The 16,999-nt window shown below is 60.4% G+C and overlaps 1 protein-coding gene across 2 annotated transcripts; it reads left to right on the top strand.

The window, feature by feature from the left end:
- The first annotated feature begins 349 nt into the window (after positions 1-349).
- Positions 350-16,999, top strand: FHOD1 (formin homology 2 domain containing 1). Of its 2 annotated transcripts, XM_017824190.1 has the most exons (24): positions 350-586; positions 6,761-6,867; positions 7,003-7,067; positions 8,427-8,494; positions 8,587-8,692; positions 9,082-9,176; positions 9,590-9,701; positions 9,794-9,888; positions 9,976-10,119; positions 10,239-10,453; positions 10,608-10,718; positions 11,009-11,032; positions 11,700-11,753; positions 12,202-12,368; positions 12,617-13,584; positions 13,844-13,996; positions 14,142-14,324; positions 14,593-14,712; positions 14,866-15,027; positions 15,128-15,318; positions 15,399-15,591; positions 15,671-15,824; positions 15,910-16,086; positions 16,574-16,999. In XM_017824190.1, the coding sequence occupies exons 1-24, from the start codon at positions 398-400 to the stop codon at positions 16,654-16,656; spliced, it is 3,936 nt and encodes a 1,311-aa protein (XP_017679679.1). In that variant the 5' UTR covers positions 350-397; the 3' UTR covers positions 16,657-16,999. The 2 variants fall into 2 exon arrangements, with proteins under 2 accessions (XP_017679679.1, XP_017679680.1); XM_017824191.1 differs by lacking the exons at positions 11,009-11,032; positions 11,700-11,753.

Genomic DNA, 16,999 nt, shown 5'->3' with positions numbered 1-16,999 from the left:
GGGACTGAAGCATCCCTCAGCCTGGAGCATCCCTGATGCCGGAGCATCCCGGGGACTGAAGCATCCCTCAGCATGGAGCATCCCTGATGCCGGAGCATCCCGGGGACTGAAGCATCCCTCAGCATGGAGCATCCCTGATGCCGGAGCATCCCGGGGACTGAAGCATCCCTCAGCATGGAGCATCCCTGATGCCGGAGCATCCCGGCGGAGCCCCGCAGACGCTGGAGCAACCCGAGGCCTGGAGCATCCCGGCGGGATGCCCGCGGGAGGGCGCGCCGAGCGCCGCTGGTGCTCCCGGGACGGGGCGGGCCCGAGGGGCCGGGCCGAGGGCCGTGTCCGCCCCGCTGTCCCTGGCAGCGGCGGCGTTCGGGGCCGCGGCGGCGGCGGGGCCGTGGCCATGGGGGAGCCGGCGGAGGCGGCGGAGGCGGCCGTGCCCTGCCGGGTGCAGTACCTGGAGGATGCGGATCCCTTCGGCTGCGGCAGCTTCCCGGAGCCCCGGCGAGCCCCGGTTTATGCCGTGGAGGAGGCGCTGGCCCTCGGGGCGCAGCTGCCCGCGCTGCATCGCCTGCTCGGGGCCCCGCTGCCGGTGAGGGGGAGCGGGGGGCGCTGGGGAAGGCACTGGGCAGGTATCGGACGGGGGACAGAGTGGGGATTGCCGGCCAGAGGGGGCCAGGGAGGCAAGGGACGGGGCGGTGAATCCCGGGCAGCATTCCCGGTGTGAGTCACGGCGAGATGCCGGAGCCCCCGCGGGAGATGCCAGCTCTCGGCCTGCCCCGGATGAGTCGGCAAGGAGGAAGAGGTTGTGCTTGCTCAGAGCAGGCAGGAACCCAGGCAGGGGGAGGCAAGCGTCCAACCCTGTGTCGTTGGGGCAGAGCCGGGCAGCGTGCTCCCACCCCGGCATCCCACATCCACGCCGGCTGCCAGGAGCGGAGCTGAACCTCGACGGGAGCACACCGGCTCCCTAACCCCGGGGACCCGTCCAGTGTTCCCGCTCCCTGGGGCAGCTGGGCCTTGGGGAGGTGCAGTGGGGCCGGAGAGGCTCCTCGTCAGCCCCTCTGCAGCCCCTCGTCTCTTCCCGATCCGGCGGCAGCTTTACCGCCAGAGAGCAGCGCGGAAATTCGTGCTGAGCAATTTCCTCCAGCCGGGAAGAAGGCAGAAGGACGAAGGTGAAGCGAGGCATTGTGTCTTGCTTGTGTGTCCTCAGGCCTGACTCAGGCTCATAAAAGGGGACTGGGAAGTGGAGGAGACAAGGAAGACGGGGGACCTTCCCTGTTGGCGTGATGCGTTCTTCACAGGATGGAGACAGGCTTGTTTTCCTCCTTAGGAACACGGGACCCAGCAGAGCTTTGGCAATGACTGAGCATCTGTCTTGCAGCACTGCAGGAGTGCAGGGAAGGGAGGCAGGAATCCAGGCAGGAACCCAGACTGTCTGGGGGAGTGTGGATTCAGAGCAGAGATGGGACAGCAGGAGGGGGAAATCAGCTTGGTGTGCCTGGCACTGAGCTTGCTGGCCTGTCAGGGGAGAGTGGATCACTGTGAGACCTTTGTCTGCAGCAAAAAAATTCCCCTTTATCCTTCTTTTAATTTTCCTTGGAGCAAAGCAGCAGCTTCTCATGTCGCCGTCATGGGATTTTAAGGCGATTTTTAGGCGGTGACTAAACGCAGTTTGTTTGGGAACAAACAGCCCTGGGACATGACGAATGGAGCAAACTCAAGTTTCAGGCGTGTGCTCTGCTCCCCGGGCAGGAGTTGGCTGTAATGGGATCAGAGTGCTGCCATGGTGGCACGGGGAGGGGACTGGACGCAGAGTTCCCGAGGGCAGGAGCCTTCCAAGGAGGTCCTGAGCCCAGCAGAGGTGTGTTGATCCTGAAATTTCAGGTTCTGTTCTCTGCCTAAGCCAAGCTTTGGATGTTTTTCCCTGTGGTTTCCTTGCATCGCCCCATGGCCCTTGGTGAAATCACAGGTGAGCTGGTAGGACCCTGTGCTGGGTTTCTAAACCAAATTCCTGAGTTATATGGATTCTATAGGTTATAAACCATGCTGCCTTTACCACACAAAGCTTTCTGAGCTAGTGAGGGCTGCAGTAGACAAGCTGGATGCTGTCTGGGGATTGCATGAGCCAATGTCTTCACTGGGAGCCTCCTGCTGCAGGATTTACACCCTGTGAAGTGAGGTCAGTCTCCTGAAGCACCCAATTAAGTCCAAATTCAGAGCTGGAGCCATGCAGATGTCGTTACCCTGGCACGACCAGCTGAAACTTCCCCTGGTGCCCTTTGTGCCAGGTAGTGCTCAGCTCCATTAGTCGCCACCCTAAAATTAGTAAATGAACAGTTGGATTTTTCCCAAGGAACTGGCTGAAAAAAAATCAGCTGGGGATGCCTGGTGCCAGGTTTGTCCTGCTAGGCAGTGTGCCTGGACCTGCAGAGCACCAGGAAGAGGGTGAAGCAGCTGGGAGGGAGCTGAGCTGGGGGTCCCCATATTGTCATCATTGAATCCAGCTGCAGGCACCCAGGGGATGAGCTGCCATGGGGGAGCAGCTGGGTCCTGCCCTCCCTGGGCACAGCAGAGCTGCACCCTGTGCTGGGAACAGCCTAGAGATGATGAGCAAGAGGTTTGAACAGCCTGTCCTGCCCCATGACACCCTCGGTGCTTCCTCTCCCTGAGCACGACCCGTCTCTGATGACTTTTTCATGTTCTCCGGAAAGTGTGTTTGTGCTTGGAAATACCTTCCAGCTTTGTTTGCTGCTGCTGCATTGTTTGCCTCCAGGCTGATACTATCTTCTCCTGCTTTCCAGCATTTTTCAGTACCCTTGGGTGATGCTTGTGCGGGGTGTGGGTGTTTTCTGAACCTCCGCAGGCAGGTTTTGACAGGGCAGATTTTTTTGGCCGTCCTTTCAGTCCCCAAAGGCCACTGTGCTCCCTTGCCCCCAGCACTATCTCACCTCTGAATCTGGGGATTTTTCCAAACAATTGCAAAAGCCCAGAGGCTGGAGTTCTGCTTTCTCCTTCCTCCCCCGGAAACCTGGGAAGAGCAAACAGCTCGCTGGCCTCTGTGCCATAAGCTCGCTGAGAGCTCTTGTGCTCGATAGAGGAGCTGCTGGGCTGACCTCGGTGCGTGTGTGAAGAGCACAAGCTCCATCCCACAGCCCCGTTGCCCTCTGTTTCCTACCGGGCTTGGGGGGGGCTTTGCTGAGGGTCTTTGCCCCACTTAACCTCTGGAAGGCACAAAAGCATGAGGTGGGGTCCTCAGTGGCGCTGCTGTCCCCCAGTTTGTTGCACACTTGGAGCCAAGTGTTGGTGCTCAGCAGCCCCTGGCACTCCCCAGCTCCCAGCACCCTCCTTGCACGGATCCCGGGGTGGGAGCTGCAGCTGGGAATTCATGCCATGGTTTTGCCAGGACACCGACTTCTCCCCAGGACTGGGGTCCTCACGCTGCTGCAGGTCTGTTGATGAGTAATGAGGGGTCTGTTAATGAACAATGAGCCTGGCTGGAGTAGCTTCAAGAGGGACACAAGTGTGAAGTTCTGGGCCAACTCTGGGTGACCTCCAGAGTTCCCTCCTGGCTTGGGTATTATTCCCCGCCCCCGGTGATAGGCCAGTGGCAGTGTTCCCATCCACTTGCTGCCATCCATCATGCAGGGATGGACAGGAGGCAGCACCTGAGTGCCCTGGCAGCAGACACCCCTCTTAGCCCTGAAACCAAATCGTGGTGAATGTGCTTGGTTGGGGTGGGGGTTGCCTCTGTGGCGCAGCTCTATAAACCCTCAGTCCCCGTGTGTTTTGAGAGGGTGAGCAGAGGCTGGTGATGCCAGGGGTTTCTGACCTACTGGTGCCTTGTGTTTAACTGCTGCCTATGTTTATTTATTCTGTATTATATAAATAAACTGTTTTTTTCTGTCATTTCCCCATAGTCTTTCCAGAAGAGCTGCAGCAATTTTGGAAATTGTGGTTGCCACAACAAGAAAGTGTTAGAAAGCGAGTAAAAGTGTTTCCTTTGCTGGCAGATAAAGAGGATACTCACTGCCTGGCCTTGGAGCATCTTCCCGTGTGGGGATGCCATGATAGGAGTGAGCAGGAAGATGTGATGCTGTGGTGGGTGGTGTGAGTTCAGCTGTGAGTGGAGGATGTCTCCATATTGGAGGTGGAGATGTCTCCGTCACAGCCCCATAGAATCCTGGAATGGTTTGGGTTGAAAAGGACCTTAAAGGGATCGTCTACTTCCATCCCCCTGCAGTGGGCAGGGACCTTCCACTCGACCATGTTGCTCCAGGTCCCATCCAATCTGGCCTTGAACATTTCCAGGGATGGGGCATTCAACAGAGGAACCTTTTCCAGGTCATGGGGTCCTTGTCCCCTGTCAGGGCTGGCACCAGCATCTTGTCCTCAGCAAGACCCCAGTCCTGTGGGTGAGGCACATCCATGCTTTCACAGGATGGCTGGGACTCCCAGGAGCTGTGTGCTGGATGTGTGAGCGTGGGAGTCTCTCCTCTCCCAGCTCTGCTTTGCCCTCAAGTCCCCATTGCCCTCAAATCCTGGCTCATTTTATAACGGTTTTCCAGGCAGGAGGCAGATGGATCAGAGCCACCCTCACTGGGAGCTGTCAGCAACCCGTGACCCCAACGTGCCGTCCCCAGCAGCACAACCCCGCGGTCCCAGCTCGGATCCTGCAGGGCATAAACCCCTCGTCCGGATAACCAGAGTGACCCCAGCCCCGGGGCGGTCGGTGCTCCCTGGCGCGGAAGTGCCGCCCATGATTTTTGGCAGGGGCAGCAGGAGCTTGGGACGGCCTGTCTCCATCCCCAGGGGATGGTGTTTGCCAGGGGGGTGACAGCCAAACCCAGGCCCAGTGCTTGGAGCATCCCTAGTGGGAAGCACTGCCAAGCTCACACGGGAAATGTGCGGGGTCGGGTCCCAGGGGCTTGGCCTCCCCCTCCAGCTGGGACTTGTCATCAGCCCTACAGGAGCTGGGGATGTTAACTGGGCTTACTGGCAGCCCAGAGAAGGCAAAGCTTTTGTGCTGGAGCTGATTTGCTCTTTGCTGTGTTTGAGTGCCTGGGTGGATGCGGGGATGCCTAAGAGGATGCCCAGGAGGATTCAGGGATGCCTGTGGGGACGCCAGGATGCTTGTGGGAATACAAGAGTGGCTGGGAGGATGCAGGGGTGGCCAGAAGGATGCAGGGATGGCTGCAAGGACACCCAGGAGGATGCAGGATTGCCTGGGCAGCTGCAAGGATGCCTGGATGGATCCAGGGATGCCCTGGGATGCAGGAGAGCCTGTCCCTGTGGAGGAATTGAAGTTTTCCCCAGCGAGCAAATCCTGTGTGGGGTCACTGTGAGGCAGCCAGGAGCACCTGCCCGGTGCCAGCAGGTGTTTGTGCACGTTGCCATGGCTGGCTGGAGTGGCTGGTGACCATGGGAGGTGGAGCAGGATCCTGAACAACATCAGAGTCCAGCCCAACAGGGCCCTGCCAAATTGCCCATTATCCCAGGGCGTGGTCAGCATTAGTTACTCAGTGCGTGTGGCATTTTTATTTTGCCCTCTGCCATTAACGTCACGCTCGCAGTGAATTCATACCTGTGAGCTCTTGCACAGTCTTGGGTCTTCAGGAGATGGGAATGTCATGGAAAGAAACCCCAGTGAGGTGCAGGAGCCATACCCAGCATTGCTGGGGGTGTCTGGGATCACAGTGGGGAAAGGCATGGGTGGGAAAGACAGAGAGCTGTGACTGTTTCCATCTGAGCTCCTCAGCCACAGGGCTGTGCTTGGAGCTTTTTGCAATTTGAAGCTGAAATTGAGGTGGGCTTTTAGATGCATAGTGGGTCCCTACTTCTCTCCCCCACTGCTGTTTGTGTTGCTTGCTTTTTTTTGCAGCAGCAGGAGCAGCATTAATAATGGGGTTTTATCCCCAGACAGCTCCTGCTGTGCAGATCTGTTCCTCAGAGGTGGGGTGGGAAGGGCAGGGGGGTTTGCAAATGCTTAGGAACAGGTCGAGATGTGCTGGGGAGGCAGTGCTGGCACTGCCCTCTCTCTGCTCCTACTCACCCACCGAGGGCAAATTGCCCTGTCCCAGGAGACCTGCCTGGGTGCTGTGGGGTGCTGCTGGCTCCCAGGTGGCTCAGAGGCTCTGTGGGTGCTGTGCCCACTGGCAGGGGTGTGCCCTGGGTGCTGTAAGTGGACTTTCTGGGAAGATACCCTCACCCCAGCCTTGTCTTGGGCTGTGCTTTTCCCCATCCCAGTGAAAGATGCCACGTGGCTGTGGGCTGAGTCAGAGGGTGTGTCAGCCAGGGGACCTCTCTGTGGGGCTCGCCCTGGTTTGGGGTGCCCCTGGCTGGGCTGGGTGCCTTGGCAGACCCAGTTCCCGCAGGCGGAGGCGATTCCTCAGCCCTGGAAGGAGGTGGATCCTGCCCCAGTCACACCCCTGCTGACTAAGGGGAGCCTCAGGGAGCAGATCAAGCCTCTTGCCGTGGTTCCCACCTAAGGGATTGCCAAGGAGCCCCACAGCAGTGGGACCACCATCACTCAGGCTTTCCCAGCCTGGGGCTCCATGTTTCTCCCCAGTTAGCACCGGGCTGAGGTGAAGGGTGCTGGGGCATCTCCCTGCGTGGCCAACACTTGAGGACAGGCGGGATCTGCCACCCTGTTCCAAGATGTGTCTGCCTCCTGGGTTCAGTGCAGGTGGGAGGGTGACCTGGGAATGCTCTGGGAACCAGAAAGGCTGTGATGGACCCAGAGGCTCATCTTGTCTGTCTGCATCCCCAGCTGGAGGACTGCACGCTGCAGGTCTCACCCTCTGGACACTACCTGGACCTTGACTTGTCCCTGCTGGAGCAGAAGGATGATCTGGAGGGTTTCTACGAGGAGGTCAGGTGAGGCACATGGGGCCCAAGCCCTCTGGGGACAGGACACGGGGGCCCCATGTGTGTATGAAGACCATGGGCAAGGGGCCAGGGGCTGTGGTGGTCCCACTGCAGGCGCTCACACCGCATTCTCCTCTGCCCTAGGAAGGGGAGGCGGCCGACCCTGATCCTGCGCACGCAGCTCTCCGTCCGAGTCCACGCCATCATCGGTGAGTGGGGGCTGCTCCCTCCTCCAGGCTGGTGCGTGTCCAGGGGCTCGTCCACCCCGGATGGTGGGGGTTTGGCCTCTGTGGTGAGTTTTGGCCAGGCTTTTTGTGATGGAGAGAGGGAGCAATACAGCCCAGGGCTGCTCTCACCCCATAAGCCCTCCCAAAGACCAGGGCACGTGGTCCCCATGGGGGGCCCGCTGGGTCAATCCCCTCCATCCTCAGAGATCGGGACTTTTGCCTCTTGGGCCGGGAGCCCACCGCCCACTGCAGTAATTCTGGGTCATTCAGGCAAGCTCTAAATATAGCTTTGCAGGAGACAAACAAACAGCTCTTACGCAGCAGAAAGTGCTGCCATGGTTTCGGGCAGCCTGCTCCAAGGTCCTGCAAAATATTCGGGAGTCTCAAGCCTCTTTTTAATCTTTAGCAGGGGGGAAACGAGCGCTGAGCAGAGCGATGCCAGATGGGCATCAGCTGGCTGTGCAGGGCTGCAGCTGGGCCATGCGGGAAGGGACAGGAAGCCCGGGGTTGGGGTCATGGCCATGCTCTTTACCAGCAGTTCCCAGGCTCTGTCTGAGCTCTGGGCTCTTCTGCTTTCCCTCCCGGCTGCTCTGCCTTCCCTCTCAGCTGCTCTGACAAGCTGATAGCAGAGCGGAGGAGGCTGCCGGGACATCGTGTTTTACAGGGCATGTCTGGAGGCCTCCTTGGACATCTTGTTTTTGGCTTGTTACAGCTCTAAGCCTGACCCATATAAGTTGGGATGCTTGGCTAACTCAGTTTTTGGATGTGGGAAGTGCTGACTCACAATGGCTTTGGTGTCCTCATGGGGCTTTCCAGCTTCCCATTGCCCCAGCTGGTCAGTGCCAGCTCCTGCCTGCAGGCACCATCCCCATAAGCACATAGTCTCCAGCCCAGTTACAGTCCTGTCCCCAAGCAGCCAGTGTCACACTGCCATCCTTCCCAACCCCATCCTGCAGTTTTTCCCAAGCCACAGGGCTCTGGGACCATGGCACAGCTATGCCTGGGGAGGGACAGCTAAAAGTAGCTCAGGCTTCTGCCAGAGTTCCTGTTTAGGTTGTGCACAGGAAACCAGAGGGGATATTTGTGTCACTGCTGGCCAGAAGAAAAGAAAAAAAAGGAAATAGGAAAGTGGCAGGGCTGAAATATGTAGTTGTGGAGCAGCAGCTGCTTCCACACAGTGTCCCACGGTTGAGGGCCATGCTGGCATCCTGGGGTGATGGCGGAGGGATTGAGTCAGGATGTGGGGCTTTCCTAGGAAGCTGGGAGCATTTGGGAGCCCCAGTACAACAGTGAGCCCTTGTGGGGTCAAGCCCTCAGGCCACATCTCTCCTTCCCTCCCAGAGAAGCTGTACAACTCTCAGGGGCCGGAGCTGCGGCGATCCCTCTTCTCCCTGAAGCAGCTCTTCCAGGTACAGTGATGGTGGTGGGGAGGGGCCGAGGGCCTCCCCCAGGGCTGGCTGCCCACCCCACACTGGGGTAACACCTGGCCTTTGCCCTGCAGGAGGACAAGGACCTGGTGCCCGAGTTCGTGAACCTGGATGGGTTGACGTGCCTGATCAAAGTGGGGGCAGAGGCCGACCAGAACTACCAGAATTACATCCTCCGGGGTTGGTATCTGGGCCCAGGGCACCTCTGGAGCAGGGCTGCCTAAAGAAGCTGTGAATGCTTCATCCCTGGAAGTGTTCAAGGCCAGGTTGGATGGGGCTTTGATGCAACTCGATCTAACAGAAGGTGTTCTTGCCCATGGCACGGGGGTTGGAATGAGATGGTCTTTAAGGTCCCTTCCAACCCAAACCATTCTGGGATTCTGTGCTCATCCCCAGGGAGGAGGGGCTGACACTCAGGGGGAGAGAACCAGCAAGTTTGCCAGGGCTTTGTCTTCACAGCTGCCAGACATTGCCATGGCAATGCTGTGCAGGGATGGGAATGCCCAACCCCTGCCTGCCATGCCATCAGCCTGCCCATGCCATCAGCCTGCCCACTCTCTGCCTTGCAGCCTTGAGCCAGATCATGCTCTTTGTGGATGGGATGCAGGGTGTCATCAACCACAACGAGACTGTCCAGTGGCTGTACACGCTGTCGGGAAGCCCAGTAAGTTCTGTTCCTCCTGGGGGGCTGCCTGTGCCCCCTGCTGCACCCCCTTCCCTGCCTGTGGCTGTCCCCTTGTATCATCCCTCAGAGGGTGTGCTCCACTTCTGCTCAATGCCCTGGTACCTTTGCTTGTGTTGGGTCCTGCTCCCAACCATCTGGAAATCACCTGGGGTCCACAGAGCTCCCCGTCCTGATGTGACCATGTTCCCTGGCACAGAACTTGGGTTAGATGGTCCTGCTCCAGGTCTGGAGCCAGTGCCCCTTGGCCATCAGCATCACAGCTGCAGGTCCCTGGCCCCATGAACAAAACCCCCAGTTGTGGGGCGTGGGCACAGCCACCGCAGCATCACGCTGGCAGCCCCTGCCACTGCTGCTGTCCCAGCTGCTGTCCCAGCTGCCATCCCTTGTCCCAGTTTCGCCTGGTGGTGAAGATGGCCCTGAAGCTGCTCCTGGTGTTCGTGGAGTACACAGAGCCCAATGCCCTGCTCCTCATCCGCGCCGTCAATGCCGTGGACCAGGCGAGAGGTGGGTGCAGCCCCCGCCTCCCGCAGGGTCCCCACCAGGGGATGGGGTCCCCTCCTGGCCCGTGTGTCACCTGCACTTGCTGCTTTTCCCAGGTGCCTGTCCGTGGTCCAACCTGATGGCCATCCTGAAGCAACGCCACGGGGCTGACACGGAGCTGCTGGTGTTCACCATGACACTCATCAACAAGGTCTGGGGGGTGTCCCCGCAGTGCCATGCTGGTGGGGCTTGGGGTGGGTCACCCCAGTCCCAGCAGCATCCCTCTGGTCCTGCTCAGACGCTGGCAGCCCTCCCGGACCAGGACACCTTCTACGACGTGACTGACTGCCTGGAGCAGCAGGGCATGGAGCACGTGGTGCAGGAGTACCTGGGCAGCAAGGGCACCGACCTCGACTTGAAGCAGCAGTTCACACTCTACGAAGTGAGCGGGGCACCTGCGGGATCTGGCCACGTGCCACGTCCAGTGTCAGCAGGGGGGGTGTGCATGGGGTGGCAGGGGTGCTGCTGTGCCCAGTGCCATGCCCCCCGCTCCCTCCACAGAGTGCTCTCAAGCTGGAGGATGGCGTGGAAGAGCTGCCCTCGGGGGGACGCAAGGAGAGGAGGAGGACAGACGAGGGCCGGCGCGGGTGGCGGTCCCAGGGCGGCTGCCCAGAGCCCAGTGCTGATGCCCAGTCCCTTCTGGAGTCCCCTGGCACTCCAAAGGAGCCCCCAGCTGAGGACACCCCAGATATCCCCTCACCGAGCAGCCCAGCAGAGTAAGTGCAGCTGGAGGTGGTCTGTGGTGGGGATGCTTCTGGAATGGTGAAAACACTGGGGTGCAGCATAAGCAGCAGTGGGATCCATGCCAGTGCCAGGGTGGAGGGCAGTCCTGTGGGACTTGCTCTCAGTCCCTGTCACCTCTTGTTCCAGACCCTGTCCCAGCAGCACCTACAGCAGCGCGTCCAGCATGCGGCTGGCCCTGGCCTCCCCCCCACCTGAGAAGGAGCAGCCCCCGGGCCCAGGAGAGCGCAGTGTTTACAAGTAAGGAGCCAGGAGGGGCATGGGGGTCCCCTGGGGTGGCAAGATGGGCTCCCAGGAGCATGAGGTGTGGCTATCCCAGGGCACACTCTGCCTGTCCCAGGGGGAAACAGAGTCTGGGAGGGCACTGGGGCTGGAGAGATATGTAATGGGGCAGCAGATATCGAGGGTCTGGACAGGGGCTCCAGGGCATTCTTTGGGCACTCACAGCTCTGCTCCAGCTCCTCCTCATTCTCCTCTCTGCCCACGCTTGCCCTCTCCTCTGCCCACTCTTTCTATCTTTCCTTTTGCAGGCTGCGCCAAACTGCCCCCGTCTGGTAAGTGCCTGGGCTCTGCACCCGTGCTCCCTCCCAGCATGTCACAGAATCATTGCATCCTGGAATGGTTTGGGTTGGAAGGCACCCTAAAGATCACCTAGTTCTAACCACCCTGTCATAGGCAGGGACACCTTCCAGGGATGGGGCACCCACAGCTTCTCTGGGCAACCTGTGCCAGGGTCTCACCACCCTCACAGGGTAGAATTTCTTCCTAATATCCAATTTAAACCTACTCTCTTTCAGTTTAAAGACATTCTCCCCTGTCCTATTCCATGATGCTCCAGGGGGAGCGGGGACTTGCACCCACCTCGCTGCCCCCATCCCACTCCCCCCATCACCAGCATCTCCCAAAGGATGATGCCACCCTCTGATCCCCACTTTGGGGTGAGGTGTCCCTGCTGGGGGTGGCACAGCCTGCTCGAGGTGTCCTGGCCAGGTGGGGGAGACGGTGTCCCGTCTTACCAGCACCCAGTGCCACGGGATACCTGGGCAGGAGGGGGCTTGCCGGGGCTCTCCCAGCTCCCCGTGAACCCTGGGGCCGCAGGGTGATGGCAGGGTGATGGCAGGGTGAGGGTCCCGTGCTGGAGGGCTGCCAGGTGGGTGTGTGCAGGACACACGAGCCCTGTGGGGCTGCCGGCAGCGGGGGCTAACCCCTGTTTTCCCTCAGGCGGGAGGATGCCCCCTCCTTGCATGGGGACAAGCCTATTTTGAGGAGGTTTGAGTAAGTAGAGGCATGCGTGTGTCTCCAGGCATGCGCTTCCTCGGGCAGTGCCCGGCTGGAGGTGTCTGGGCTCCAGCCATGCAGGGCATGAGGAGCAGGAGGGTCCCCTCGAGTCTCTACCTGGGCGCTCTCATGGGTTTTGCAGCTTTTGGATGAGGGTTGCAGCGGGCAGCAGGTCTGTTGGGACCAACTGGTGACAGTGGCACCCTGATGGCACAAGCCTTTGGCTCCCATGGGGCCTTGTCCCCGAGCCCTGGGGGCAATGCCTGTCTCTCTGCAGGGCTCAGAGGAGGTTGAATCCTCCGGGTCCCCGATGTGGTGTTGCCAGTGCAGGGGGTTTCTGTGCTGCAGGGCTGGCTGTGCAGTGTGGCGTGGCGTGGTGTGCCCATTGTCCCCGTTGTCCCCATCCCTGCCTTGCTCCCAGCCAACACCCACCCCTGTCTTGCAGAGCTCGCTTTTTGGAGAACCTGGCTGCAGCCCAGAAGGAGAAGATCTCTTCCATGGCCAAGGGGCGGCTCGACGTCCTCGGTGATGCTGCACTGGAGCATCCTGCTGCTCCTGCGTGGGAAAGAGACAGCGGCACCTCTGATTCCGGGACGGAGCCACCCAGCATAAGTAAGTGCTGCCAGGGTGTGTGTTCCCAGCCCATCAGGGCCCCTGGGGCGGGGGTTAGTGGCCCCTCTGTCCCTGTGCCACAACATGGCTCCTCCCAGAGCCATGGAGGAGCTGGTGGTACCTCCTTGCTCAGAACACTGGCATCCGAGCACACCCCACCAGGGAGCAGGACCCCAACTCCACGTGCAGCTCAGCACCACCTGCTCCCTCCAAGCGTGTTGTCGCAGCTCCTCCCTCTCTCCCTGCAGGGTCTCGCCTGGCTCGGTCTGACGCCACCGACTCCTGCAGCACCATCTCCTCTGACACCAAGTTTATGCTGGACATGCTCTATGCCAAGGGCTCCTCACAGCCAGGGAGGGAGAAGGTGTTCCCTGAGGTCCCTTCATCCCCCCAGATCCAGGGTGAGGCAGAGATGGATGCCAAGGGAGGTAGCAGCCAGGAGCAGGAGAGTGCCTGGCTCCGTGGCAGGGCTCCAGATGGGCCAGTGGCCAGTGCCCATGCCAAGCTGGTACGTGCCATGTCCAGCATAGATGCTGAGACCCACACGCAGAAGCTGGAGAACACCGGGATGATGCCCATCAAGAAGGACATGGAGCTGACATGGGAGCGCCTGGAGGCCAGCCCCGTGCAGCTGAAGATCAAGGACCTGGACTTCACTGATCTGGGGGAGGAAGAAGATTTTGACATCCTGGACACAGGGCCAATGGCCAATGGCTCCTTCCTCCATTCTGGCATTACAGCAACAAGTGCTGGAACATTGATGGCTCCCCCTCCACCTCCTGCCATGCCTGGTTGCCCACCACCTCCACCTCCACCTCCTGCCATGCCTGGTTGCCTGCCACCTCCACCTCCACCTCCTGCTATCCCTGGTTGTCCCCCACCTCCACCTCCACCTCCTGCAGTCCCAGGTTGCCCACCACCACCACCTCCACCTCCTGCCATCCCTGGTTGCCCACCACCTCCACCTCCTGTAGCCCCTGGCTGCCCACCCCCACCAGGGCTGCCAGGCCTCTCAGCAACAGATGGCCCCTCCCAGGCCAAGAAGAAGAGGACAGTGAAGCTCTTCTGGAAGGAGCTGAAGCAGCTGGATGGCACTGTAGGGCCAGGCAGGTTTGGCCAGGGGACACTGTGGGCATCCCTGCAGAATGTCGAGATCAACGCTGCAAAACTGGAGCATCTCTTTGAGTCGCGGTCAAAGGAAGTGCCGGCTTCAAAGGTACCAGTGGCCACCCATTGGCCAAGGGGACTTCAGGGGTGGGAGGAAGGCTGTTGGTTCCTGTGGGGACCCTCGGCATGCACTGTCACCCTTACCCTATGCCAAGGATGGGTACCAGCAGCCCAGAGGTTCGGTGGGGAGGGTGATGGGCAGTGCACAGGTTTGGCTCACCATGGGGTCCGTGATCGACTCCCTGTGTCCATGGTGAGCTCATGAGCCCTTTGCCTGGCTGTCCCCACCCATCCTGTCCTCTTTGCAGAAAGCTGTGGATGGGAAGAAGGTCGTGGTGGTGCTGGACCCCAAGAGAAGCAACGCCATCAACATTGGCCTCACAGTGCTGCCACCCGTCCACATCATCAAGACTGCTGTGCTCAACTTTGATGAGTTTGCAGTCAATAAGGAAGGGATTGAGGTGAGCACAAGAGAAGCTCAGCCTCTCTGAGGTCCTCATGCGGGTCGTTTCCCTGGCCAGGAGACCTCCATGCTATGATGCCTGGGGTGACACGTCCCATGATGACATGTCTGGAGTCTGACATATCCCTCTTTCCCTGCCCTAGAAAATCCTGACCATGGTCCCAACTGAGGAGGAGAAGCAGAAGATCCAGGAGGCCCAGTTGGCCAACCCTGACGTGCCCTTGGGCTCTGCAGAGCAGTTCCTGCTCGCCCTATCTTCCATCAGTGACCTCACGGCCAGACTCCAGCTCTGGGCCTTCAAGCTGGACTATGAGAGCCTGGAGCAGGTAGAGAGCCATGTACCCCATCTCCCCTCTGCCCTGCCACCACTGCCACCCCAGCAGTTCTAAGTGCTGAGCCAAGCATGTTCCTGGTGGGGACCAGCCATGTCCAAGCATGGGAGGTGCCATCCTGGCTGGGGACAGGCTGTAGGTCCCCAGCCAAGGCAAGCATGGGCTTGAGTTGACCAGGGGATGGTTGTCCTTGTGGGTGAATGCTGAAGTTCCCAAGGGAGGGGGTGGCCAAGGGGTCTCACCTGCCTCTCTCCTCGCCCAGGAGATTGCAGAGCCGCTCTTTGATCTGAAGGTGGGCATGGAGCAGCTGGCCAAAAATCACACCTTCAAGTGCATCCTGGCCACGCTGCTGGCCATGGGCAACTTCTTGAATGGTTCCCAGGTGAGGAGCAGGGTGAGGACCAGCCATGGTGCAAGGGTATACTGGGGAGGGACCACGGCGAGCCTGGGGTGGTGCCTGAGGCTGGGTGGTGCTAGCAGGGTCTGCAGAGTGGAGGTCTGCTGGAGGAGGGATGGAGAGTCCATTGTGTTTCAGAGCAGAGGCTTTGAACTGGGCTACCTGGAGAAGGTCTCGGAAGTGAAGGACACCGTGCACCGGCAGTCCCTGCTCTACCATCTCTGCCAGATGGTGGTAGAGAAGTTCCCAGAAACCACTGATCTCTACTCGGAGATTGCCTCCATCACCCGCTCCGCCAAGGTGAGGCAAGGCAGGTGACACCCAGGCAAGGACAGGGTGTGGGTCCCGTGGCTGCCCAGCTCCACCAGTGTGGCCAAGGGCTGACGTCTCACTCTTCCAGATTGACTTTGAAGAGCTGGCCAACAGCCTGGTGCAGCTGGAGCGGAGGTGCAGGGCCTCCTGGGACAACCTGAAGGTGATTGCCAAGCACGAGACCAAGCCGGTGCTGAAGACCAAGCTGACAGAGTTCCTCAAGGACAGCACCCAGCGCATCGTCGTCTTGAAGGTGGTGCACAGGCGCGTCCTCAACAGGTTGGTGGCTTGAGGTCCCGGGGACACAGCAGGAGCCCCACGGTCCTGCTGCTGGCCCACCACAACTGACATTCCCGTAGGTTTCACTCCTTCCTGCTGTACCTGGGGTACCCGGTGAGCGCGGCGCGGGACGTGAAGGTGACACCCATCTGCAAACTGCTGCGGGAGTTCGCCCTGGAGTACCGCACCTGCCGCGAGCGCGTCCTGCAGCAGCACAAGAAACGCGCCGCCCACCGCGAGCGCAGCAAGACCCGCGGGCGGCTCATCACCGAGGTACGGGGGGGCTCGGCCGCGCGCCGGCAGGAGGGGACGCCCCCCGCGCCCCTGACCCCCACCTCTCCTCCCGCCGCAGACAGAGAAGTTCTCTGGCATCGCCGAGGCCGTTTTGCCGCCCGCCGTGGTGTCCAGCAGCCCCAAGGAGCAGATGGAAGCGGGTCACGAGAGCATGAAGAGTGTGCTGACCTCCCCCGTGGATATCCCTGCCCGCCGCAGCCGGGCCAGCCAGGGTAGGAGCGGGATGGCAAATGCATTCAAGGCATGCCTGGCTGGCTGGGCGTGGCTGATGCCCGCATCCTCACTGTCCCCATGCAGGAACAGGGCATTCCACCCCAACCCAGGGCTCCTCAGCCCAGGAGGATGTTCCCAGCTCCCCAGACGATGCTTCGGATGAAATCATGGACCGGCTGGTGAAATCGGTGACTCACAATGCCAACCCCCGGCCCTGCACCAACAGGGAGCGCAGGAGGTCCCGTGGCAATAGGAAGTCCTGTAAGTTCCATCACTGCCCTCTGCCCTGTCCCATCTCTGTCCCCATGCACTGGCCCTGTACTCTGTCCCATCTCAATGTCCCTGCCCGGGTGCTTTTTCCCACCTCTGTGTCCCTGTCCCCTTACCATCTCCCATCTCTTTGTCCCTGTCCCTGTGCCCTGTCCCACCTCTATATCTCTCTTCCCATGCTCTGTCCAGTCCCTGCACTCTATCTCATCTCTGTCCATCTCCACATCTCTGTGCTCTGTCCCCGTGACTTGTCCTACTTCTGTGTCCTTGTTCCCACACCCTGCCTGGCTCCTTCCCCACGGGCCACCAGTGACCTGCCATGCTGAGCCCACCAGGCCATAGCAGGATGTACCCTGAGACCAACCCATGCCACTGCACCCCATTGCCACTCTCCCCAGTATGCCAGGGCTGCCCTGTCTGTGCCCCTGGCACCCAGCACCGCCCGTGCTGCCGGTGCCACACTCTGCCCCTCCCGCAGTGCGGCGGACGCTGAAGAGCGGGCTCAGTGACGAGCTGGTGCAGGCGCTGGGCCTGGGGCGGGCGCCCGGCATGGACGTCTGAGGGGGCCGAGAGGGCTCCTGCTGCTCCCCACCGCCAGCAGCCCCAGGGCAGAACGTGGTGGCAGCCCCGTGGCACGCTCCAGGACTGGCACACTCTGCACCTTTGGTCTTGCCTCACTTTTCACTCCTGGCCTCCAGCTCCCAGAGGTGCAGGCAGCAGGAGGGTGGTGATGCCCCAGAGCTGCTCTGCGGTGACTGGGATGGAGGATGCTCAGCACTCGTGCATGGAGGCTCAGGGTTCATCTTCTCAGCAGTATTATAGGGGTCAAGGGGCTGGACCCAGACCCCCACTGGGACCTGGGTCTGGCCCATGGCCACTGTGGCAATAAAGTGATCTGACATGC

Source organism: Lepidothrix coronata, unplaced genomic scaffold (genome assembly GCF_001604755.1).
Source record: "Lepidothrix coronata isolate B3197 unplaced genomic scaffold, Lepidothrix_coronata-1.0 Scaffold110, whole genome shotgun sequence".
NCBI lineage: Eukaryota > Metazoa > Chordata > Aves > Passeriformes > Pipridae > Lepidothrix > Lepidothrix coronata.
This window is presented reverse-complemented; position numbering and strand designations above follow the sequence as displayed.

Coding starts and splice junctions, on each gene's coding strand:
- FHOD1 (XM_017824190.1), top strand. CDS start 398: ATGGGGGAGCCGGCGGAGGCGGCGGAGGCGGCCGTGCCCTGCCGGGTG. Junction 13,585..13,843: donor AGGAAGTGCCGGCTTCAAAG/GTACCAGTGGCC, acceptor TCCTCTTTGCAG/AAAGCTGTGGATGGGAAGAA. Junction 15,825..15,909: donor CCGCAGCCGGGCCAGCCAGG/GTAGGAGCGGGA, acceptor GTCCCCATGCAG/GAACAGGGCATTCCACCCCA.